The 25,789-nt window shown below is 36.7% G+C and overlaps 1 protein-coding gene across 1 annotated transcript in view; it reads right to left on the bottom strand.

Moving 5' to 3' along the window:
- Window positions 1-413: 413 nt before the first annotated feature.
- The window catches only part of LOC110096279 (mitochondrial adenine nucleotide transporter ADNT1), a 30,312-nt gene continuing 4,936 nt past the window's right edge, over window positions 414-25,789 (bottom strand). The window contains exons 2-8 of the mRNA XM_020822142.2: window positions 24,765-24,813; window positions 14,568-14,731; window positions 14,185-14,222; window positions 2,428-2,540; window positions 2,167-2,280; window positions 1,453-1,797; window positions 414-925 (exon numbers count right to left, since the gene is read on the bottom strand). Of these exons, the coding sequence (XP_020677801.1) occupies window positions 842-925; window positions 1,453-1,797; window positions 2,167-2,280; window positions 2,428-2,540; window positions 14,185-14,222; window positions 14,568-14,731; window positions 24,765-24,813 (907 nt within the window). The 3' untranslated portion in view covers window positions 414-841. The remainder of the gene's footprint in view (window positions 926-1,452; window positions 1,798-2,166; window positions 2,281-2,427; window positions 2,541-14,184; window positions 14,223-14,567; window positions 14,732-24,764; window positions 24,814-25,789) is intronic.

Here is a 25,789-nt window from a genome sequence, read left to right as displayed (position 1 = left end):
ACAATCCAACCCCAGCTGAGGCATTTGCCAATTATCCTCAACGGATAAAGGGTTCCTGTGCTTATTTTGATCATGAGGTCCTTACTAGTACGCAAGAGAGCTTCATTCTATTCAAAAGAAAATATGCTCTTTTTTGCTTGAAAGAATTCAGAGACGAAATGAACTTGGCTAATGAACATTATTGAAATGAATTTTTACTCACTTATTTGATAGAAAATGTTGTTTACATAGATAATGAGAAAATAAATTCTCGATAATCATTAAAATAAAAAATGAGTTTCAATATTCATTTAATAAAATTTTATTAATTTACTATAGTTAAATAGAAAATTATCAATGAATTACATCCGCATTTTCTAAATAAATATAAAATATGTGTTAATTATAATGAAAACCAGACGTCAAGATTTAAATTTGTGACGTAAAATCCATTTGCATTCAATCCAATTCATTTGAATGAAAAGTAACCTTATAACAAACAATATTAGAGTCAAGTTAGATTTCACATGATGGCGCGGAGCAGCGACAACCAATATATTTAATAGGTACAAAACGGTCTTTGATGACAACAGATGACAACAAAATAAATAGTTTAAGGATGCGAGTAAGCTACATAAATTCACCCTCTTCTGCCGTTTAAAGAATTCATTATTTCTTCAGGTCAAAGGTGGAAACCAATTTCGTGCAGAGCTGAATATATCTTACTACAATCAATTGGTATATTATATCAACTAAAGTTCCTTGAATACCAGCGCTTCCAACTTTGCCCTGCGTGTCATTCACCAACAAAAATAAGGACCCCCCATGCTTTAAAGTAGTAGCAGTCATACGAATCCCCATTTCATTCTGAAATTTTCATTTCGACGCCAAGGATATCCTTTACGACCTCGTATGTCACGAAGGCTATAGCAATTGATGGCACCACCTGTTATTCAGTAAAAAAGGGCACCAAATTTCAATTAAATAACAATATTAATCTGATTCAATGTTGACAGCTCCATCTAATAAATGCAATGTAAATAGCCATTATCTTAATTTAGATAATATAATATTATTTGGAATAATCAGTGGATATTGTCATCTCTTTTTTTGTTGTCCATTTGATATTATGTAGTACGACACGTAAGTGGAAAACAATAACTAATTTGTTAGTCTATAACGCATCTATTTCAAAAAAAATTCAATGATTATAAAAAATCACTTCAAATATATTTAGGTCAAAACATTTTCTCCATGTAGGCGCAGATAAATTTGCTAAGTACATAAATCTCATCAAAATAAGATTTAAATGCCATTTATAGAATGCTTATATAAGAATATCACAAAACTACATATACCGGTAAATATATTGGTACATTACATACTAGATTAGAACGTAAGCTCAAAGATTGGAGTTGAACCATTTATAAAAGAAAAAACTTTGGCCTGTCAAACGGGGTTTAGAACACTAACCTTCACGGAGTTTGGAACAAGTCCCTTATACAAAGCTCCAAAGCCCTCATGGCGAACTGTTTTCCTGAAAGCATCGATCATTCCAGAGTATTCCAGTGGTCCTTTAATTCTGCCATCACCTCGCACAACAGAAGCAGCATCCTTCCAACCCACCATTTGCATTCTTCTCCGAATAACATCAAGAGGGTAAGCTACAGTTTGTCCAACTGTTCCAGCAGCTGCTCCACATGCAAGTTTTGTAGCCACGCTAAGCTCTTGGTCATCAGAAAGGCCAAATGGCTTAGATACAACTAACCATTCCTTCAGAGATTCGTATACAGCGAAGTTGAGGCCGACATAGGGAACCTGCAATAGTAAACAAGTTAAAAACTCCAAACATGAGAAAAAAAATATTACGAAAGTTTAGATTATTTCGAATGGAAAAATGGTGCAGAGAATTCATTATCATGCTACAACAAAACAACCCTCCAACGCTCCAAAAAGAATTCAAATGAAATTTTATTCAGTGAAAATTTTCGGCAGAAAGTGATCTAGTGAGGGTTATTGTTTTCCCTGTTATGTTTTTTATTGAATAAGTTGGAGACTTGGCTCCGCAACTTTCATTGAATAAATAAATAAAGAGAAACCAGAAACTAGCTAAAGCGTAATTCATAATAGGGCACTTCAAAGTACAGGAAAATCCATGAGAAATTTTACATAACGGAGAGAACTTACAACTCCAATGACAGATGGAAGCCAGCCTTTGTACAGTGCTCGAAAACCCTCTTCCCTATAGACAGTGCCTAATGCATGAAACATCCCTCGATACTGATAAGGAGATTTCTCAGTCTGCACCACAGAAGGTAATACAAACTAAAAATAATCTAGAATACCTACAAATTAATTCCCTTAACAAAATTATAAACACAATAAAGAGAAACTCAATAGAATCTAAACCACCCAAAACAAATTGATAACAAAATGTTGGAACAATACCTGGACTGTGATCCTGCCTCTGACCATGTCCATAGGATAAGTGGCTGACATTGCAATTATCCCAGCACATGCTCCAGCACCAAGGCGCAATGCAGGAGTAAGCTGTGCATCCTCTAAAGAAATAAAGCAACAATTCAGATTCATCACATTTTACAAGTTCAGTACTCATCAAATTATTGTATAAATGAATGCCAACAAAACTAACATCATGAAATTTTCTACTTTAGGCAACTAGGGTGAATTATAGCAGCATGTCAGTATGTAGCATATTAAATAATACCAACAAGACTGTCCGCCGAGCAAGAAAATGTCCTCATATAAACGTGGATAAATGTGCTATCATCAAGAACAATCTCCTTTCAAACATAAAGCTGGCACACTCAAACAGATGAAATTACGAAATCTTCACTTTCACTCAAGATAATTACGAACAGCGATTAACTAAGTTGATAAAGCTTTTGAAACTTCTATAAATGCAACACCTTGCACATTGAGGCTTTCTAATCCCTTCTAGCAAGAATTTAAAAATATTTTTAAACCGTAAAACCAAGGTAAATCCCTACATGGAATGATAGCAATGGACTAATGTTCTGCCCACAATCGTTATGGGCATCCCCACAAAAATACGAATTTATATGCAGTAAATGAGAAGTTTGAAGGTATTCACAAGTAATAATAAATCTATCAAAAACGTACTAGTGAACAAGGTGGTTATAAACCATATTTGCTTCTCAAAAACACTAATAATTTGCGCATTAAGTCATTCCAATTCATTGCTTTTAAAAACATGCCATCCAAGATTAAAAAATGAACCAATTAATAATAAAAAATAGTTAGATTTAGTATCCAACGTTGTTTTAATTAAATAACAACCAAATCAAGCCTTTATCCTGCTACGTGGGGTTGACAATTGTTTAGCCAAGGTTTTGAAAACTAAACCAGACATTGAACTGGACAGCAAGATATTCAAGGTCAAAGGTTGAACTGCAAAGCCCTACATGAGGTCCTGGTTGGGTACCCATTGGGTACCCATGTTTTACTTGGACGGGCTTCGCCCACCCACACCCACCCATGATAACTTTCAGGATTTCGTACCCACCTATACCCACCAACTTTTCATGTTTTTTGAACGCAGTCTGCCACGGACTGATGGCCTTGAGGCTTGTTGTCATTTCCTATGATGACAAACTTTCAAGTCACATATCAAAATTTATCGTATTCATATCATGGTTAAGTGCTGCACAATACGTAGTGGTGATTGCAGTAGTATAAGTAAGATATACAGTGATTAGCAATATAAATCGATTTATCCCTCGATGTTTAATACCCACCTATACCCACCCATAAGGTCATGGGCGTACCCATACCCACCTATACCCATTGGGTATGGGTGGGTACATGGGTGGGTATGGGTACCCAATGCAGGGCTCTTGAACTGGAACAATTATTACGTCCTCTGACCGGACTTAGAGCTACGTTCGGCCGCCAATAACATGTCGCCACGTGCTCTTACTCTAAACCGCGCGGCCCGACGACTTGACCCGGAGCTGAACCCAGGAATGCTATGTTCGCGATTTTTTCGGTATTGCTCGGTATTTGCTAGGTATTGCTTTGCAAAAATGAGAAATACCTCTCTGTGAAGACCAATACCATGCAAATACCGAGTTGTACCGAGTTTTTTACAACTCGGTACAACTCAGTACAACTCGGTACAACTCAGTATTTGCTCGGTATTGCTAGGGATTTGCTCGGTATTGCTAGGTATTTGCTCGGTATTGCTAGAAAAAAACTCGGTACAACTCGGTATTTGCTCGGTATTGCTAGGTATTTGCTCGGTATTGCTAGAAAAAACTATGTACAACTTGGTATTTGCTCGGTATTGCTAGGTATTTGAAATATATCCAAAAGGTGATTGGATTTTGTTCGGCTCGTCAAGGATTTAAAAAAACGCACGTGCGAGAACCCAAAAAACAGCGGGTCGGGTCGGCGACTTTTCTTCATGCTACGTGGCGCTAAAATATTAGTGGCCGAACGTAGAGGAGCGTACGTTCACCGGACCGAATAAAAGTTCCTTGAACTGGGAGTTGAACTAGATGATATAAAAAGCATTTAATTATTTTACTTTGACATAATATTTTGATTATGTAATAATAAATTTTTTACTAATCTAATATATAATATTCTAAACCATGATACTTCACATTTTAATATTTTGAATATGTTTCTAAATAAAAATTTTGAGACAATATTTTGATTATTCATAAGATATTCAACTTCCAATAACAGCAATATTCAACTTAAAGTTCAAAAATAAAAATGGGATATGGGTCAAACTTGTTAGAATATCTAAACTTTTCAAGCGTCAATTCCGACCGGTTCCAATCAATCAAGTATACAAACAATTTTTCAGATTAGAGCAAACTAATCAGAGCATCGACTCATAGTTGAACAAGTCAAACCGATGTTACGCAGTAGCCAAAACCGGCCCAGGAGGGGCCGGTTCGGACCTATAGGAGGCGGACTAAGCCGCCTCCTCTTGAAACCAACGTTTAAGTGGGTGGGTCCCACCTCCTTGGCCGGCAAATTGAGAGAGAGGAGCAGTTCATGCAAGAGAGGGATTTGAAATAATTTATATTAGGAAGCTTTGAATTAGGAATGAGGCATTTAAAGATGATGAGACGCTAGGGTTAGGGCATGCTGGTATTGTTTGTTCTTTTGGAGATTTCCTTGGCGTCTTGGGCTCTAGATCTACAATATAGAGACCGGGACAGACGATCCTCCACTCGAATTGAGGATCAATTGTATCGTGCTTTGAGTTTCGCTTTGATTTGTTTCCACTATCACAATCTATCGTTTCTAGTTTGATTTATCCAAGTTTCTAGTTTCTTCTCGTTGTTTTGAGCCAATTATTACTAGGGTTGCTTGCGAACTCAAGTATTTCCTATCAAATTACTATCGAAGCAATTCTTGGGACCAATGGAGGGCTATTTTCGGCAAATTCCAGCAGCGGTTTTTTTTCCCGAAAAAGGAGGAAGTTGCCGTTTTTTTTACTCCAAAATTCAAATTTTCTAAATCTACAAACTCCGGATTGTGATGACGACCAAAAAGATGGATGCTTTGGAGGAAATGCTTGAAGGGTAGATGAATCAAATCAAAACAACGGTGGAGGAAATGATTTCTTCCATGGGGGGACAAGTCGCCGATCTCCAAGACATGATGAAGAATATATTGGAATTTTAAAACCAAACGGCGGCTTCCATAGCAAAAGGGATGGAAGGAAAAAAGCAAGAATTCTTAAATTCGTGGGGAGGAAGATGAGGTAGAAATCATGGAAGAAGAAAGAGGAAGACCTCATCTGGAGCCTGTCCAGAGGGAAGAAAGATGAGGGGGATATGGGGAGCGCCATGAGGGATACTGTGGCCGACGAGGTGCTGATTTTGAAGAAAAAAGGGGGGATTTTGAAGGGGGTTTGGGCTATGGCAGAGCAAGGGAAGACCGGAAAACATGAGGAGGGCCTAGCACTTGGGAGAGGGGAAACTATGGAAGAATCAGAGGGAATTGTGGCAACAAGAAGGTGATGAAGTTGAAGATGCCCATATTTGAAGGAGATGATGCGTATGGGTGGATTTATAAGGTGGAGGATTTATAAGGTGGAGCGATACTTTGGCATCAATGGGCTGACGGATGAGGAGAAGTTGACAGCAGCAGGCTTGTGCTTGGAAGGGAAAGCCCTACCGTGATATCAGTGGAGAGACCAGAGGAGGCCTATTAGGAACTAGAGGGAATTCAAAGACTGCATAATAGAACATTTCCAAACCAACCAGGGAGGAGATTTCTATGAGCAGTTCTTTGCTCTGACACAAGAAGGATCAGTAACAGACTACCGGGAGTGATTTGAGTACCTAGCTAGTAGGGTGGAGCGACAATCAGATACAGTATTAGAGGGAAATTTCATGAAGGGGTTGAAGACAAAGATCCGAGCACCAATGAAGATTCTGAAGCCCCGTGACTTGTGGGAGGCCATGAAGTTGGCCCAGCTGGTGGAAAGTCAGAGGAATTTGAAGAGGGGAGCTAGGAGTAGCAGCACTGGGGGGACTTAAAGGATGACGACCACCCATCTAGCACCTAAAGGTCCTGCAACAGGAGGTAGTCGATAAGCCACCAAGGAGAAGATAGGAGGAGGAAGTGGAGAAAATTTCAAGCGGCTGACAAAGAATGTGATGCAGGAGAAGAGAGCTAAGGGGTTGTGCTTCAAGATCGATGAAAAATACACTCCAGGGCATCGATGCAAGGACCAAACTCTTCAGGTTCTCACCGTCTGCGATGACGAGGAAACTGAGGGATGTGAAGAAGAGATGGAGGAGAAGCTACATTTGGATCTGGTCGAGGTTTCCCTGAACTCAGTGGTAGGATTCACTATGAATCATATCATGAAAGTGAAGGGGGAGATAGAGAACAGGGAGGTGGTGGTGCTGATTGATAGTGGGGCTACTCACAATTTCATTTTCACCCAGGTCGTCGACCAATTGGGAGTGAGATTGGTGGATACCAGTTGTTACAGGGTGATGATGGGTATGGGGAAGTGGAGAAAGGCCAGAGGATTTGCAGAGGAGTGCGACTAACGATCCAGCGGATTTAGGTGAGGAAAGATTTTCTTTCACTAGAGCTTGCGAGTACAGATGTCATCCTGGGGATGAAATGACTGCAAACTTTAGGAGATACCAAAGTGAATTAGGGAGCGCTCACAATGGAGCTGATGATAGATGGAAGTAAGGTGATGATTAAGGGAGATGTGGGGATACCCAAATCCATGGTTTCTCTTAAAACAATGATGAGGGATATATAGTTGGTTAGCGGAGGGTATTTTGTGGAGTTGTATCATCTGGAGGGAGATAGATTAGAGGAGGAAGGGGGCATACCCCTATCCATTCAGCCGTTGATTCAACAATTCCAAGAGGTGTTTCAGCTATCTCATGGATTGCCACCATAGAGGAAGACAAAGCATGCCATCATGTTGAGGGAGGGAGTGTCCAGAAAGATGAAATCGAAAAGTTGATTAGAGAGATGTTGGAGGCAGAAATTATAAGGCTCAGCATCAATCCCTTCTCTAGTCTAGGTTTACTGGTGAAAAAGAAGGATGGCAGCTGGCATTTTTGTATGGACAACAGAGCACTCAACAAGAAAATTGTACCTGACAAGTTTCCTATACTAGTCATTGACGAGCTGTTAGATGAATAAAGTGGAACAGTGATCTTCAGCAAGTAGACTTGAAATCATATTAAGATCATATACGGATGAAGGAGGATGTACCCAATATGGCCTTTAGAACTCATGAGGGATACTATGAGTTCCTGGTGATGCCTTTTGGCCTCACCAATGCTCCTGCTACTTTCTAGGCATTTATGAATAAGATTTTCAAACCTTATCTTAGATAATTTGTATTGGTACTCTTTGACAATATCCTGGTCTACAACAAAATAGAGGAGCACTGAGAATATTTGAAAAAAGTGTTAGAGGTGCTACAGGAGCACCAGCTAAAGGCCAACTTGAAGAAATGCTATTTCGCACAAGTCAGTGTAAAGGACTTAGGTCATGTTGTATCAAAAGAAGGGGTGGCAGCAGATCAATCCAAAATTGAGGCAATGCTAAAGTGGCCAGTGCCAAAAATTTTGAATGAGCTAAAGGAATTTCTAGGACTGACAGGGTACTACAGAAGGTTTGTAAAGAGATACAATACCATAGCATGGACACTCACTAAGCAGTTGAAGGACGGGTTCCTATGAGGGGAGGCGGCTACATCAGCATTTGAGAGCCTGAAGAAGGCGATGAGTATGTTACTGGTCCTAGCTTTGCTAGATTTCACTCAAACCTTCATTGTGGAGACAGATGCGTCCGGATAAGGGCTGGGTGTAGTGCTTATGCAGAGTCGTAGGCCCATTGCCTATTTCAACAAAGTATAGACTGCTAGGGCTAGGCTGAAGTCAGCCTATGAAAGAGAATTAATGGTCATTATTTTTGCCATCCATAAGTGGCGGCCCTACCTACTGAGGAGGCATTTCATTGTCAAGACATATCAGTGGAGCTTGAAATACATGATGGAACAATAGATGATGACAGAGGAACATCAAAGGTGGCTGTCCAAGTTGATAGGGTACGATTTTGAGATTCAGTATAGGCTAGGGGTGGAGAACAAGGCGGCAGATGCCTTGTCCAGATGTATGGGGGAGCTACAGACAGCGCACTATCTGTTCCTTTGATGATTGATTGGGAAGCCATCAGAGAAGAAAGCGCTAGAGATGAAGGTTTGGGAAATATTAGGTCAGATTTATTGAAGGAAGAGGGTAGCCACCTAGGATAACATTGGAGCGGACAAACTGCTATATCAGGAAAGATTGGTGATGCCCCAGACCTCGATTCATATCTCAAACTTACTCTAAGAGTTTCATGGAAGCGCTGTTGGGGGCCACTCAGGCGTACAGAAGACATACAGAAGGTTAGCTACGTAGCAGTATTGGAAGAGAATGCATAAAGATGTAGAATAGATGGATGCTAGTTATGAGATCTGTCAAAGGAACAAATACCTAGCCATGTCACCAAGAGGACTACTACAGCCGTTGGCTCTACCGGGACGAGTATGGGGGAGATATCCATGGACTTCATAGATGGGTTGCTCCATTCAAAAGGCTTCATGGTGATTTTTGTGGTGGTGGACAGGCTGAATAAGTATGCATTTTTCATTCCCCTCCGACACCCATACACAACAGTGATAGTTGCTTCAATTTTCATTAGAGAGGTGGTCAGACTACATGGAGTACCTGAGGCGATAATATCAAATAGAGATAAGGTGTTCCTCAGCCACTTTTGGAGGGAGTTGCTCAGATTACAGGGAACAGTTATGAAGAGGAGCACAGCTTACCACCCATAGATGGATGGCCAAATGGAAGTAGTCAACAAGAGCTTGGAGACTTACCTGAGGTGCTTTGTATCAGAGACACCCAAGCTATGGGCTAAGTGGCTATCATGGGCGGAGTATTGGTACAACACCTCTTTTCATTCGGCATCACAGATGACCCCATTCAAGGTGTTGTACGAACGAGATCCTCCCCACTTGATGCATTTTGGGAGTAGCAGTACCCTAGTTTCTTCAGTCGAGGAGTACTTAAAGGAGAGGGATCGAGTACTAGAAGAGTTGAAGAGCCATATGCTGAGAGCTCAACAGGTTATGAAGAAACAAGCTGATGAGCATAGGAAGGACATCCAGTTTGAAGTGAGAGAGAGGATGTTCTTGAAGCTCCGACCTTAAAATCAGAAGACAATCGCCAATAGGAGGAATGAGAAGCTGGCCCCTAGGTACTTTGGACCTTACGAGGTATTGGAGAAAATAGGAGCGGTAGCGTACGCCTGAAATTACCACCAACGGCGACTATACATTTGGTTTTCCATCTATCCCAGCTGAGAAGATCCATTGGAGATTATACAACTAGCCCAGAGTCACCGGTGACACTCACGAAGGATTTAGAGGTGATTCTGGAACCTTTAGAGTTGATGAGGGTTCGCCAGAAAGGAGACGGAGCTAAAGAAGTGCTAATCAAGTGCAAAAACCTTCTGGAATACAATGCCACGTGGGAACCTTATGATAGGGTGAAACATCAATTTCCTAATTTCCACCTTGAGGACAAGGTGGTTCTTTGGGAATGGGATATTGTTACGCAGCAGCCTAAACTAGCCAAGGAGGGGCCGGTTTGGACCTACAGGAGGCGAACTAAGCTGTCGCCTCTTGAAACCCAGGTATAAGTGGGTGGGTCACCTCTCCTTGGGCGGCAAATTGAAAGAGAGGAGGGGGGCGGTTCATGCAAATGAGGGATTTGAAATAATTTATATTAGGAAGCTTTGAATTAGGAAGGAGGTATTTAAAGATGATGAGAGGCTAGAGTTAGGGCATGCTGGTATTGTTTGTTATTTTGGATATTTCCTTGGCGTCTTGGGCTCTAGATCTACAATCTAGAGATTGGGAGAGACGACCCTCCTCTCGAATTGAGGATCAATTGTATCTTGCTTTGATTTGTTTACGCTATCGCAATCTATCTTCTAGTTTGATTTATCCAAGTTTCTTGTTTCTTCTCGTTGTTTTGAGCAAATTATTGCTATGGCTGCTTGCGAACTCAAATAAATCCGTTCGGATTACTTGCGAACTCAAGTATTTTCTATCAACCGGCCATACCAATCAAGTTTTTAAAACTATGATAATCCTGATACTAGTGCAAAATGGCTTATGATATTGGTATATTAGCTATCCTATAGGAATTTTGTTATTTATTAGAATAATTTCAAGCAAACTTCACATGCTCTTGCATATAAGATCCATTTTTATGGGTAAGTTTCATATGATACTTTTATTAGTCTTTCTAGGTGCCTACAACTCTACATTACATATAGAATATCGGATTCGTAATATTGAACCATTTTTATTATTTATATTACTAAATACAAATATCTTGACAATGTATCCTGTGTGATAAATCTTATCCTTATTTCCATATTGTCGTCATGCTTCATATAGGATAATATCTTGAATAGGAAAAACGAAATCAAAGAAAAAATGTTATATCACACAGATTTATAGAAAAAATGTTATATCACACAGATCTATAAAACAGATCATAAACATATCGAGTTGCTAATAAGTAGATCAATTACAAAACTCTACAAAGTAAGAGACGTTTTCTAAACATATAATAAATGCTATTCACCCTTACTTTTCTAATCGCCAAACTAAATGATGTAGAACGGGAAGGGGGGGTCACATGAATTTGAAATTTCAGGTTAAGTGGGAAAGAGAGAGTAAGGGGTTGGTGGCTGTTATGGGGGGAAGAGAAGAGATTGGGAGGGAATTCAAAGTTTCTTAATTCATTAATTCAATTTAGAAGAATGATAAAGAAATCAAATCTAATTTAAAATTAAATTAGACTTAATTTTAGGAACTTTCCTAATTTAGTTTGGTTAATTTAGGAAAGTATTTGAAATTCAAATTTGAATTTCAAATTGAATTAAAATCTTTCCCAAATTATTTAGGCTAATTTAGGCATGTAATAATGATGATTGAAATAATCATCAAGAGGGCCAAGGAGGTGCGAGGGTGTCCACATTCGATGAATGTGTCCAGGTTCAATGAATCATGAAAATTGAAATTAATTCCAATTAAATTCAGATTGGGAGAGATTTTGGGGGTTTCCAAAAAGCGATTTGCTAATTAGGAAAATTAATTTAAATCAAATCCAATTAGAAATTTAATTAGATCTAACTTAAGTAACTTTCCTAAAATAAGAATCATTAATTAGGAAACAAATTCAAATTCAAATTTATTTGAATTTTGAATTCGATTTCATTGCCAAATTAAGAGGGCTAAAATAGGAAGGGCTTTGAATGCAAGACGAAATTGGTGGAGCCAAAGGAGGGAGGAGGTGGGGTGAGGTGGTTGGCTGACTATGGAGATGGAGGGGCTGACGTTTGATCCAAAAGAAAAATTAATCAAAATCAAACGAAATAAAATAAAAACGGATGGCGAATGGTGGAGACTAGAGATGAGAGGACGAAGAACAAAGAAAAAAAATAAAATAAAAACGATACAAACCACAAGCCCGCACTCTTCCTGTGGCTGGTGGGTGCTATGTTGCCCTCCCCGAGGGACTTCAATTCACGAGCCCGAATCTATCCTGCAGCTGGTGGAAACAAGGTTGTCCTCCCATAGGACTTTTGCACCTATAACTCACACAGAGATCAAGACAAAGACTCCACTTCTTTTTTTATTAATAATCCATCATTACATTACACAAGCAAGGGTCTCTATATATAGACCTAAGAAACTAAAACAATATACATATGTCCCTAGGGCTTACATAGGATGACCCTCTTAAGTAAGGGTAAAAAGGGAAAATTCATAATAAAAAAATTACAAATAACAAAATAAGATAAAGTGAAATGATCTCGGCCGTTGATCGTCGTCTCCTCCTTTAAAAATGTTCATGATTGGATGTCCGCATCACTAAAAGTTCCAACAATAGACACATGCAAAATATTTTAAAAAAAAAAATCGAAAGTTGAAGCCATCTTCAAGAATCTGGCAACATTTTTTTTGTTTTTGTTTTTTTGTTTCATGAGAATTTCAAATACCACTGCACAAATTTGATATATACATACTTGCAACCCAAGAGCATCTTATTCTAAGAAATAATGTTGTTAAAAGAAAAGCACAAAGAACAAGATTTGAGCAAAATTCATCAAAGTTTGAGAAAAATTTGAGCTCAAACCATAATTGAATCTTGCTTGAACGTTGAAGTGTCGAAGGGAGAAATGTCCTCCTCCGTAAGCATCAAGGATAAAGGCATAGAAAGGGAATTTTAGTCCGAATGAAACTTCAGATATATTTATGCAAGAGAATATACAAGAGCATATTTTTTAGGCTATTATGGGATATATAAAGTCGAATTCCCTATCTAGTATATTTTTGCACTATTTATTATGCAAGTAAAATCTTAGTTTTTACATTTTAGACACTATTTATTTTATTAATTTTATACTTGCTAGCTATGTTGTGCCCATCAAGAAGCTTCTTCTCAAGCTTCACAATAATTTGTCATTGTTTTATTTAGTTTATCTAAAATAATAACTTAACTTTTTGGCATAAATTAACCTAGCATGTTCTTAATAAATAAATCTTCCATCATATTTACATATGTAGATTAAATAAACATTAAATGGGTTCTACTTGATTTAACTGAGGCATCACTTAGTGGAAATTTGTTATAAGGAAAATGTCGAGAAGTGCATGGATCTTAGTAGCATAATTTAGTTCAAGTAAATGTGTATTTGAGCTCAAACATTTGTATTAAAATGAAAGAAAATGAGATCCTATTTTTGGAACTCATGCTCTAAAGTTAGAAGCAAATTTAAATTAGGTAAAAAGCTCAAAATAATTTGCCGATTATTCATTTGCATATTTATCCAATTTAACCCCTCAACTATACAAAATTGATCCCAAGTAATACCTTAAGAACTAAATTGCGATCAATTTTGAATAATAGAGAGCCAAAATTGTGATTAATTTTGCATCCTAACTTCCATTAATTTTTTTATCTTAAGGGGCTATTTGAGATCAATTTCATATAATCAAGAGTTGGAGAAATGTGATATTCAGAGACAAACTTGGCAATATATGAATGATCGGGTGGGCTTTTCTGATTCTAAGTATAAGGGGTTTAAATTCCCCTTTATTTAGCTTTTGAATATGATAACAACAAATCAATATAAAAGCAATGTGAAGCATAGTTAAATAAAAATTATATAGATTAAAACTATAAACTAATAAATAATTATGATAATAAATAAGGCTAATTAATAATAGATTGCTAAAGAAGATTATTTAGACTATTAAAAGGGTGTGATTTATAATTAATCATTAAAGTAGGACAATTAACTAACTTAACAGGAGATCATATAAAATTATTACTTGTTTTAAATAATAATATGGCCAATAAATTAGGGATTAAATAATATTTTCCCAAATTACCATGCTTATAATATACCCACAAAATCTGGAAGAAAAGGCATTGCATTATTACTAAAAAGACCCTCAAGATTTTAAATATAAAATCATTAAGAAACATAAAAAAACCAAAAATTTTGTGTAATAGTACCCTACAAACTATGACATGTACCAAAATAGAAACTTTAAAGCTACTAAATAGTTATAGGACATACCATTGCCAGTTTGGTGCCGGTAAAGCCACAAAATCCCACTGCACATAGCAACAAAATATAAATGAGTGGACAAAAACTAGATATGCTGGTGGACACACAAAAAAGAAAAAATCTCATCACCAGAATTAGGTGTGTTCATATCTACTGATTGGAAAGCTGCCTAATTCATTAAGACTGTCTTCTAAAGCTAACATCCCACATTAGTCTTACAGCTTTATTAGTTCCATTTTTAAAATCTAATATATTTTTCACTGGTTAGAAATTAACATAAACAGATTTTCACAAGGGAAACAAACATTATGTAGCTTAAAGCTTGCATTGCTAAAAATCAGCATTACGTGCATCTTCAGGTTGAAGAGCATAAAAGTATATAGAAATTATACCTGGATGCCTGCTCGTAGCTGAAGAATTTGACAGCTGAATTTGGAATGATACGTGCACAGTTAGTACCATTTCCTTTAAATAATCCTCGGAAACCCTCAGTTCTCCAAATATACTTCAGGCCTTGAATTGTTCCATTATATTTAATGTTGAGAGGATTTTGGACCTGGAGTGTTGAATGCCATGTTATGAAAAAATACATGCTACTAAACAAAAAGAGGATGCAGACAGAAGTTCCTCTAAAATATTTAGAAAAAAGCACAGATAAAATTGAAATAAGCATTCTTCATTTTTGTTTCTGATAAACAGCAAGTTCAGTTAGTTCGTAGTGAATATAGCAAGCAACAAAAAAATGCGATAGTTTGGTGAGAGATTGTACAAAGAGAACAGATACTATTTTAAATTTCAATGAAGTTTGGCAAAAGACAGGGATACTAATTAAAATGAATACGGGTAAAAATCGTGGAAGAATCAAACAAGAATTCCCAAACCCCACTACATACCACAAGCTAAAAGAGTTTTGGGTTAGATTCCAAAATAATTAAAAATTTGTGAGAGAAATAGCAATGACCATGAGTTCAAAAAGACACTACGTTTCTGCTTTAATCTGGGCAGTATTAGAAGAGCTGCTACTAAACCCAACAAACTGAAACAATACATAAGAAATGCGAAGCATAACCTAGCCGAAGTTAATAGCAACCGCTTAAAACCATTCAAGTAAATACTATAATAAATTTATAATGTAGTAAATAAAGGAAACAGAAGTAGAAAGGGTCAAAGACAAGAGGCCAATTAAAGATTAAACTTAATGTTTATATATTAATGTTTATGGATGATGGTTCATTAGAAATTTTGATGAGTAATAAAAGCAATATTTTCTAAAAATATTTATTTTCTTTAGCCATAATTTTGTTCCTGTATATCTCCTCCCCTACATTCGTTGCAAGATGCCTACCTTTTCCTTTGAGGAAAAAGACATAAAAATATATGCTTAATTTACCAAGATAAGCCTAGACTACACGAACCAAACCAAGTTTCAGAAATGCCCTCTTTTGAACAATTTGAAAGTTCCAAAAAAAATGCTAAATATAAGCTACAAACATCTCTTCACAATCTCCAAGTGGTTTTAAGTCCATAGTCCTCATTGCAAGTGAGTAGCTCAAGCGGCTCATAAGATTAGAGAGAGTCTCCATAGATGGTTTTGTCACATAAAATGTCAGCCTTCCCATAACCCGGTTAGGAGAGAATATGCATTAGATTTGGCTCATATTAAGAAAGGTAAAGTAAACCTTAAAAACATGGTTAGAAAGTATAGAAATGATATATTTTTATTAAATTTAAATGAGGATTTGCAATCTCCAAGTGGTTTTAAGTCCATAGTCCTCATTGCAAGTGAGTAGCTCAAGTGGCTCATAAGATTAGAGAGAGTCACCATAGATGGTTTTGTCACATAAAATGTCAGCCTTCCGATAACCCGATTAGGAGAGAAGATACATTAGATTTGGCTCATGTTAAGAAAGGTAAAGTAGACCTTTAAAACATGGTTAGAAAATATTAGAAATGAAATATTTTTATTAAATTTAAATGAGGATTTGACTCCTAATAGTACACAATGAAGAAAAATAATTTATGTAGCTGGCTCCACATTTCGGGGTAAAGGCTTGATGTTGTTATTGTTGTATCCTTTCCCTTTAAAATCTCTAGCTGTTTAAATCCACCCAACGTATTTGTTAGGAAACAAGTAGGATTTAACTTGAATAGGATTTAGTAAATCCTGTAAATACGGATTTAATAAATCCTACTAAAGATAAAATCTAAAAACCAATTGGCAATATAAATGTGATAGGAAGTGGATGTACTTTTCATAAAAAATCAACAGATGAAACACGAAAAATTGAGAAGAAGATTGCCCCAAAATAATTTTTATTGAAAGAACTATATAGAGAAATGCAAGATACAATTGGATCTTCAATTGGAGAGGAAGATCCGACTCTCCCAAATCCCTGGCTACCAGCAAGAGCCCAAAGAACCTCATAATAAATTAAATTCAGCAAACTCACAAAAAACCTCCTCTGAAATCACCCCATAGTTAGCCTTAAATAGGCTCACATAATTCCCTCCCAAAGCAGCCCCCTTTTCCTAGCAAAATCTCTCTCATATTTGAATTCAAATTAGATATATTTCTCTAATTAATTCCCTCCTAATTGTAATTAAAACTTTCCTAAACAATCCCCACTTAATTCATGCCTCTTTTTCCTAAATAATTTCCTCTTAGATTTTGAATTCAAAGTAGATCTCTTGCCTTAAATAATTTCCTCCCAATTGAAATTAAAAAATTTCCTAAACAGTTCCTATTTGATTAAGAACAACAACAACAACAACATCAAGCCTTTGTCCCACTATGTGGGGTTGGCTACATGAATCATTGTTTGCCATTTAAATCTAACAAAGAAAAATCATTTCTAATATTTTCCAACCAAAACTTTTTAGGTCTACCTATACCTTTCTTAACATAAGTCAAATCTAAAATCACAACTTTCCTAACCGGGTCATCAAAAGGCCTCTGTTTAATGTGACCAAATCATCTAAGGTGACTCTCTCTAATCTTATCTTCCACTGGAGCTACTCCAACCTTTTCACGTATATGCTTATTTTACATCCTATCTCAAGGGTAAAGCCACTCATCCACCTAAGCATCCTCATCTCCGCAACACTTAACTTAGTATTATGCTTCTCCTTTGATTAAAAACATTCCTAAATAATTCTCTATTGATTAGGAAACTTCCTAATTCCCTCCCAATCAAATCGGGCAGTCCATCAATACTCCCCTTCCAAAGTGTTACCTTGTCCTTAAAGGTGGAACGAAGGAAATTGTTGTTGAACCACTGGACTAATAGCACTACATTGAAAAATGATTTGTCATTAGGTTGAATGATCCCTTTCACCAATTTCTCCCTGATCAATCTCTCAATCTCATTCTCTTGAAGTTTGGGAGAATAGTACAGACGAACACTGATATGTGAGACACCATCCTTCCAGATGATAGCATGCTTGTGTTCCCGCGGAGGAAGAAACCTATGAACTGGCTGGAACACCTCACGATATTCCAGTAAGAGTGGTTGAACCATGTTTGATGCTTCTATCCCCTCCCCATCTTCTTTTCCTTCCAAACTCTACAGCTCTAACAGAAATCTTACTCCATTTCCCCTCCTTGGATGTGGTTCCAAAGATGCCATCTCCTCTTCTTCCCCCAAAATTTACACGTCTTGATCTCCCTCTTTATCCCAATATTAGGGTTTCTCCCATTTTCTTGTTCGGTCAACGATGCTCTCACCTCTGATATTATTGGTTTGGTTTGGCCCTCGAGCAACTTTTTTATTATCTCCACCATGATGAACAATTTCTCGTCGATGTTCTCAAGGATGGCTGAAAATTACTTTTTGGAAACTGAAATTTACAAAATTAGATTTCAATTGTCCAATCTCCCTTATCAACACTTCTACCTTTCTTCCCGCCATAAGTACCCGGATATAGGCTCTGATACCAATTTGATTGAAAGTGGATGCACTTTCCAAAAAATTTAGCTGATGAAAAACTAAAAAATTGGAAAGAAGAAAGCCCCAAAAAAAATTTTATTGAAAAAGCTATAAAGAGAAATGCTAGATACAATTTGATCATCAATTAGAGAGGAAGATCCAGCTCTCCCAAATCCCTACCTGCCGGCTAAAGCCCAAATAACCTAAGAATAAACTAAATTCGACAAACTCCCAAAAACCTCCACTGAAATCATCCCATAGTTAGCCTTAAATAGGCTCCCATAACTCCCTCCTCCTTTGCCTAAATAAATCTCTCTCATATTTGAAAATAGATTATTTCCCTAATTAATTCCCTCTCAATTGTAATTAAAACTTTCCTAAACAACCCCCTTATTTCCTCCCCCTTTTCCCTAAATAACTCTCTCTTAGATATTTCTTTCCCTAAATAATTTCCTCCAAATTGTAATTAAATTTTTTCTTAAACAATTCCCTTTTGATTAAGAACCTTCCTAAATAGTTCCCTCTTGATTAGGAAACTTCCTAATTCCCTCCCAATCAAATTGGTTGATCCATCAAAATGTTAAATCTTGTTAAATCCTGCAGAGCTGTTTGGCAATATAATCAGGATTTAAGGCGCGTCAAACAACTTGACGCTCGTAGCCAACTCTTATGTTCGCTCTCCCATTCTCCCACGCGTGGTGGAATATTAAATATGCCGAACTGTAGGATTTAATAAATATGGAATTTACCGCAAACAGTACCAAACGGCGGATTTAATTAGCCATAAGTTTGAACGGCAGTGTAAATCCTATTTGTTAGGATGTAGCATAAATTTTGCTCAAATTCGGCATAAATCATGTTGCCAAATAGCCCTATATGTTGTCCGCCTAAAATAGTTTTGAAGGACCTTTTATTAATTTTGGTATCATCTATGCAAGTAAAAATCCTTGGAAAAAAGACAACCAAGAAAAAATCAAATTTTTAAACATTCCTCCATCATCTCCTAGTATTTTCAAGTTGATTGGTTTCTAGCATTCCTAAAATCCTCTGACATTCTCTCAGCCAACTAGGGTTTACAATGCTTAGCCAACCCTAGCACTTTTTACACGAAAGGCTTCTAATGTATATTGAAACATATCTACAATAACTATAAGCCCTAAATTATAAGGCTCCAACAATTAGCTATCAGAGAAAATCTTGGATATTTAAAAGTAGCAAGATATCGTATTTTGAAATGTTGGCAAGAGAAATATTAGTATACTTATTATATTGGATTTTCATATTTGCATTTAGCCAATTAACTGCTCCTCCTCAAACTTCTTAAAATTTATTTGAGTCCTATACTAATTCTTCTTAAACTTTGTTTGAAGAATGATATCTCAATATGATGATAAGTTACCTTCACTGTATGATATCATGATTCAATTGCAATATGAAAAAGAAGTGATGCCTAGATCGCCAAAATGAATTTCTTTAAAATATGAAGAAAAATAGGAATTCAATAAATAATTTGAGGGGCAAAATGTCACGTAATAGTCCTGGCAAACCAATTTAAAATATTATTTTAAACAACAAGAAATAAATCTTGAAACCCTTATTAAAGTTAATATAGCTGTCATCACCATTACCCCTACATCTTTTTCAATTATATCTAATGGCCTCCCACTTACCTTCAACTGTCTTATAATAACTCTATGTGGTCAATATATGATTATTCCAATAATAATATCTATTAGTAAATGCTTTCAAGCTAACCTATTTGTAGGACATAAAGGATTTATATTATAGATTGTACACATCATGATCTTTCTACACATTAAGACATTCCACCTCTTCAATGATAGAGAGCTAGGAGCTGGAGTTTGCTATTATAATGCACAGTAAATCAACTCTGCAAAGCAAAGTTCTTTAAGCGGATAAGAAATGACATAACACAAGGAAGCAAGTTGAAAGACCAATTCAAGAATAATAAAAAAATATTTATATTTTTATGTTAATGGATGATGGTGTATAAAACTTTTGAACGTTACTCTAAATGAGCAAAGCTTGTTGACCAAACTCAAACCTGCAAGTTGGTGATAGCCTCAATGCTAACTACTTTGGTGGTAGTAAGATCAATATTTTCTAAAGAAACAACTTGCATATTTGTCCTGCCCAAAACAAGACCTGGAGTGTAAAGTACTATTTCCCCTTGAACTAAAAGTTAGCTCATTATGAGCTATGTTTTTAGTTCACTTATTAATTTATTAGTAGCTCATTAATTTTTGTCTCTTCTCCTTCCCCTTGTCCATTCGTTTCCCGTGGATGTCTCTTGGGTTCCCGTGCCTTGACTCCTTGGTTCCCACGGTTGGCTATTGGTTTCCTGCGGCTAGCTCTTGGGTTTCCGTGCCTTGGCTCCTTGATTCCCATGGCTGGCTCCTTGATTTCTGCAGGTGGCTGTTCGGGTTCCGCCTGGGCTGTTTTTCCGTGACTTTTGGGGGGTCTTTTCCGTGGCTTTGGTGCTTTGTTTCCTGGAGTTGACTGATGGCTTTTCATTTCCCCTAATTAATTAAGAATATGAAAGATTTTTGGGGCTGTTTGTATTCCCCTCTCATGTCTATAAATAGTAGATGTATTAGGCTGTTTTAGAGAGTGAAAAATGTGATTTTTGGGATGAAAACCTGAGGGTTTTTGGAAAAGCTTGCGAGCTTTATCCACTTCTTCTTCTTCTATCTCTTGGGGAGACTTGCGAGTTCTTTCCACCCTTCTTCTCGGCTTCTAATCTCTTTCGTCTCTCCGCAAGTACCCTTCCATCTGTATCCTTTGTCTCTTGGAAAGCAAGTTTAAGTGTTTTTATTTGTGTCGTTGGTATCAGTTGTAAGTGTCTTTTTATATGAAATGTAAGAATTTGTTCTTCTTATTACTTAGCTAAGTGTGTCTCATTCTTGTGATAAAAAATTTGGGGTCCATTGCCAGAGATTTTTGATCGCATCAGATTCTCTGGTTGTGAGATGAAATTTTGAGATCTACTTGGTGCTACCTCATTAATGCTTTTATTCTACTTAATTAAGCTTATAAATTATCTTTATTTGGTTCATTCCCCCTTGCCTTTGACTCTTGGGTTTCCCTATTCATGCCTTTTCCCTTCTTGTATCTCCTTGGTTTCTTCTTTGTGAATTAAATCTGTGTTTTGGCTGCCTTTTCGGTTTTCTCTCTGGCTGCTTTCCCGTGACCCCCTTCAGCCAGATTTCTGTGATGTCTTTTCGGAACCCTCCCAGGCTGTATTCATGTGGCTTGCCTTCTTGTTTTCTGTGCAGATTTTGGGGGTTGTTTGTGGTGTCTTTTGCCCTTCTTCTTCCCCTTCCTAATGGGACTAAATAAGGTTTCATGTAGCTGTTTGGCTGCCTTTTTTCTCTTATAAATAAGAGATGTTTGTGGTTGTTTTAGAGTTTTAGAGAGAGATTATGTGGTATTTTTGAAGACTAAAAACCTGAGGATTTTTCTTCCTTCTTTGGAAAAGCTTGAGAGAGAGAGTTTATTATGATAAGTTTGGAACTAAACCTGCGGGTTTTCTAGGATAGCTTGCGAGTTATGCCTTTTCGCTCCTTCTTATATGAAAGCTTGCGAGCTTGTCCTCATTCATCTCTGCTTCTTATCTCCTTCTCTCCACAAGTATCGACACCACCTGCATCTTTCTTCTCAAGGAAATATAATTTTAGGTGTTTGTTTTTATGTAAGCGTCATTGTTATGTTTTTATGTTATAAAAAGTTGTAATTTGTTTTAAATGTCATATTTTGTCTAAATTTTAGTATTTCATGTAATCTTCTATTTCCTAGGAAGAATTTCATTAGCTCGCAAAAATTTGGAGCTTTTCACAAATTTTTGCTTGCATCAATTTGGTATCAGAGCATAGGTTTGTGTCTTCCTAGGTCTCTATTTTCGTGTCTTTTTTTAAGAGTTTAAAAAATGAAAAATCATAAAAAGATGGATTCAGTCATGAAAGAATGTAATCCAGAAGATCTTGAATACCCTTTTCCAATTGATAGGTGGATTCCAACGGAAGGGAGTTCAACAGATCCCCTACAGAATGAACTATACAAGCTTCAGTTGAAGATGCATTTGTGTACGGAGCAGTACATGAAAAAGAAACAACTTCTACAAGAACAATTTAAGCGAGAGCGAGACAAGGTCTTGAAAAGGTATGCAGAAAAAATCATGAGCTTGAGGCGCCTTCTTTGCCTCCTTTTGGGTATACAAAGTTTAGGTGTGTATCTTGTATAGTTTATTCTCAAGGAAAAGCAAGTTTATGTGTTTAAGGTGTTTTTATTTTGTCGTTTGTAACTGTCTAAGTTTGTAAATCCTTTTTTATTATAAAGTGAAGTTATTTTTGGTTTATTTGTTGTGTCTTGTATCCTTTTGGGTATATTTGTGTATTTTCTTTTATCCTAGGGAGAGTTTCAATTGCTTGTAAAAATTAAGGGTTGTCCTAATTTTTGCTTGCATCAATTTGGTATCAGAGCAAGTTGTCGTGTGTCTTTGTGTCATATATGTGAGTGTCATGTAAGTTTTGTTTTTGAGTCATGTTGTCATTTGAGTCTTGGTGTCAAGTGAGCAAACTCAAGCCTCATCGGGAGATGAGCTTCTTCAACCGGAGGAGAATTGATGTAAGCAAGGGGGGGTCAGAACAAAATGAATATTTTGTTCTTTTGGCTGCTTGTTGTCTCATGGTTTGGGCTTTAGCTGCTCTCGATTTGGTCCTTGGCTGCTTTGGTTTTGTGCTGAAAAATTGGGAAATAAGTGGTTCTAGCTCATAAATGTTGAGCTGTGACTTTAGCTCATTTATATAAAAAGGTTTCTATTCTAATTTCAACTCATAATGTAAAGTGGGCATTGGCCTTTTTTACCTTCCTTTGTGCCTCCTCGGTTTCTCCTTGTGTTGTCCCGTGAACTGACTGTTGGGTGCCTTGTGTGGGATCTTCGGTTTCTCCCACTGTTGCTTTCCCGTGGCCTCTCCTTCCGTTTTCTGTGTTGGCTCTTCGGGTCCCTCCCTGGCTGTGTTTCCCGTGGCTTTCCTTCATGTTTCCTGTGCAGATTTTGGGGGTTGTTTGTGGTGTCTTTTGGCCCTTCTTCTTCTTCCCCATACATAATTGGTTTGGTTGGAGGTTGATGTTGGCTGTTTGGCTCCCCTTTCTCTTCTATAAATAGTAGGTGTTTTGTATTAAGAAAAGGATGTTATGAGGTTGATATAATATGATTTTTGGAACCAAAAACTTGATAGGTTTTTTCTTTCTTGGAAAAGCATGCTTGCTTGTTCCACCCCTTCTTCTTCTTCTACTTCTTAGGAAGGCTTGTGAGCTTCTCCTATCTTCGTATTGGACTTTTTATCTCTTTCTTCTATTCGCAAATGACCACCTCACCTGTATCCTTCTTCTCAACCAAAAAAATGCAACTTTAGGAGCTTTATCGTCAAAGTTTGTATGCGTCATTTGTAAGCGTCTTGGTCCTTTGTTGTAAGTGTTATTTTATAATATTAAAGTTTGCTTTTGTTGTATTTTGTTTAGCTTTGAGAATTTCATGTATTTTCTTTTATCCTAGGAAGAGTTTAGTCTTTGCTCGCAAAAATTTGGGAAAAAAATTTGTGGTTTTTCCCAAAATTTGGGAAAAAATTTTGTGGCTTTTCCCAAATTTTTGCTTGCATCAATATAGGCCTCAACATGACAAAAGAAAAAAAGACTAAAATGCCCTCAAGGATACAACAACAAACTATCTATCCATAGGGGTAAAATAGGAAAATTGAAATATGAAAAATAAACAATACATAAAATGCATCAAAAATAAAGGCTGTTGATCGTGGTCGTCGAACTCTGATGCCTCCTCTGATATACGCGTCAAGATCTCCTGCTGATGTCCTCATCACCTTACCTTCAAATGAACATGTTAGTCAATTACAGCCAACATCCTTAAACCAAGTGTTTCAAATAAACTTTATATTCCTTCTACAATCATTTCTATTGAAAACTCCTTTTGAAGCCAATTCTTAATAACATCATTGTTCCTAAACAAGCCCTGTTAAATTTGACCCACATCATGCATGCCCTTTCTCAAATGATTTTATCACCGCTATCTCTTACAAGTGAAATAGTGATCCCCTTCACTTTGCATTGACATGAAACTTAAAACTATTGTAAGAAGATAGTGAACTAACTAGCAATGTTGTCCACAGCTCCTTATCATTTGCCATTTTTAAGTAATATGTTCAAGTTTTTTTTTTTCCAAATACTATCAATATGATTACACTCTGCAAGACATGAAAACTTGATATCATGCATCATCCTAATATATTTGAAACAATATAAGACTCATTCCAAAAGACGCCTTAGCTTTTTAAGGAAGTTTGAGGGAAAAGAACTTCTTGTCTATCATTCAATAGAGAACTTATCTATATAATAAAGGAATCAATACAATAAGCAAACTATAATAAAATAAATATACTCCACTGACCATATCTAGGCAAGTCTCCTAAAATGATATTTCCTACAACAAAAGAAAAAAAAAACGAATGACAACACAAACCAAATAGAGTATAAACAAACTTGATCATTCTCAATCAATTAGCAGGAAATATCCATAAAGAAGACGTAGCAGCATAAAAAATCATTTTACTAACAGAATGTGAATGGTACCTGTAATAAAATTTTTAGCCTCTCAAGTGGAGCAACAGCAGTCCGTGATCTGCATAGCAATCATGTACTCATGTTTCACATTTAATAGAAATAAAAGGTCAGCTTAAGACCAAACTCACTATTGAAATGCATTTTGAAGATGCATGAATAAAGAAGAAAGCACAAGCTAAAAAAAAGTAATCCATTTAAAGTGGTATTTGTAAGAAAGATAGAGTATATCTAATACATCCCTCCAAAGAAATGTAAATCATAGATGTCTCTTTCTGATTATTGCTTAACTAAGTAATATACCTCAACAGAGCACATAAAAGAAAGCAAAGTTCTCTCAGACAGCATAAATACAGAAGAAAGAGAAAACTCCCTCACATATGTCTGAGACAAAAGAAAGCCAAAATTCTCACATTAAGCCAACATGGATTTAGCATAATGGAAGACTTCTAAAAATTAAAAAACAAAAACCAACTCCTTAAAATTTAAAACAATAATTTGTGCAAGGTGTCATCATAAATTGCATGGATGTCCTAGAAGCAATTAACCTTATTTAAACACCCATATAAGCCAACAGCCGTAACCTTCATTCTGTTGCAGATTTGGTTTCATGAATTATGGTTTTGATGATAGCAAACAATACGACTGTCTTTTCTTTACTGACTTCTCAGGACTCAAAGATCGAACGAAAATTGGAACCAGCTCGAGATTGGGTAAACTAGGTCTGAGTCAGTCTGTATTTTTCTTTTTCCCTTTCTTGAGTCAATTGTAAATATTTGAAGTGACTGATGTTAAATTACCATACACACACTTGAGAGATTTAGAATTTCTGTTTTTACTCACATCGTCCCGGACGATCTTATTATCGTCCTGGACGATCGATTTCAAAACAAAAGTTCTAATCAGAATTTCTTAGTTAAGGCAGCCGTAATTAACTTATCGGCCTGAACGATACTTGTATCGGCCAGAACGATATGCTCAAAACAGAAAGAAATAGCTGTCATGATCAATTTAGGTATTCTGTATTTTTGGAAATC

The sequence above is a fragment of the Dendrobium catenatum genome, unplaced genomic scaffold (assembly GCF_001605985.2).
Source record: "Dendrobium catenatum unplaced genomic scaffold, ASM160598v2 fragScaff_scaffold_186, whole genome shotgun sequence".
NCBI lineage: Eukaryota > Viridiplantae > Streptophyta > Magnoliopsida > Asparagales > Orchidaceae > Dendrobium > Dendrobium catenatum.
Note: the sequence above shows the minus strand (reverse complement) of the source record. Positions and strands in the feature narration are given on the sequence as shown.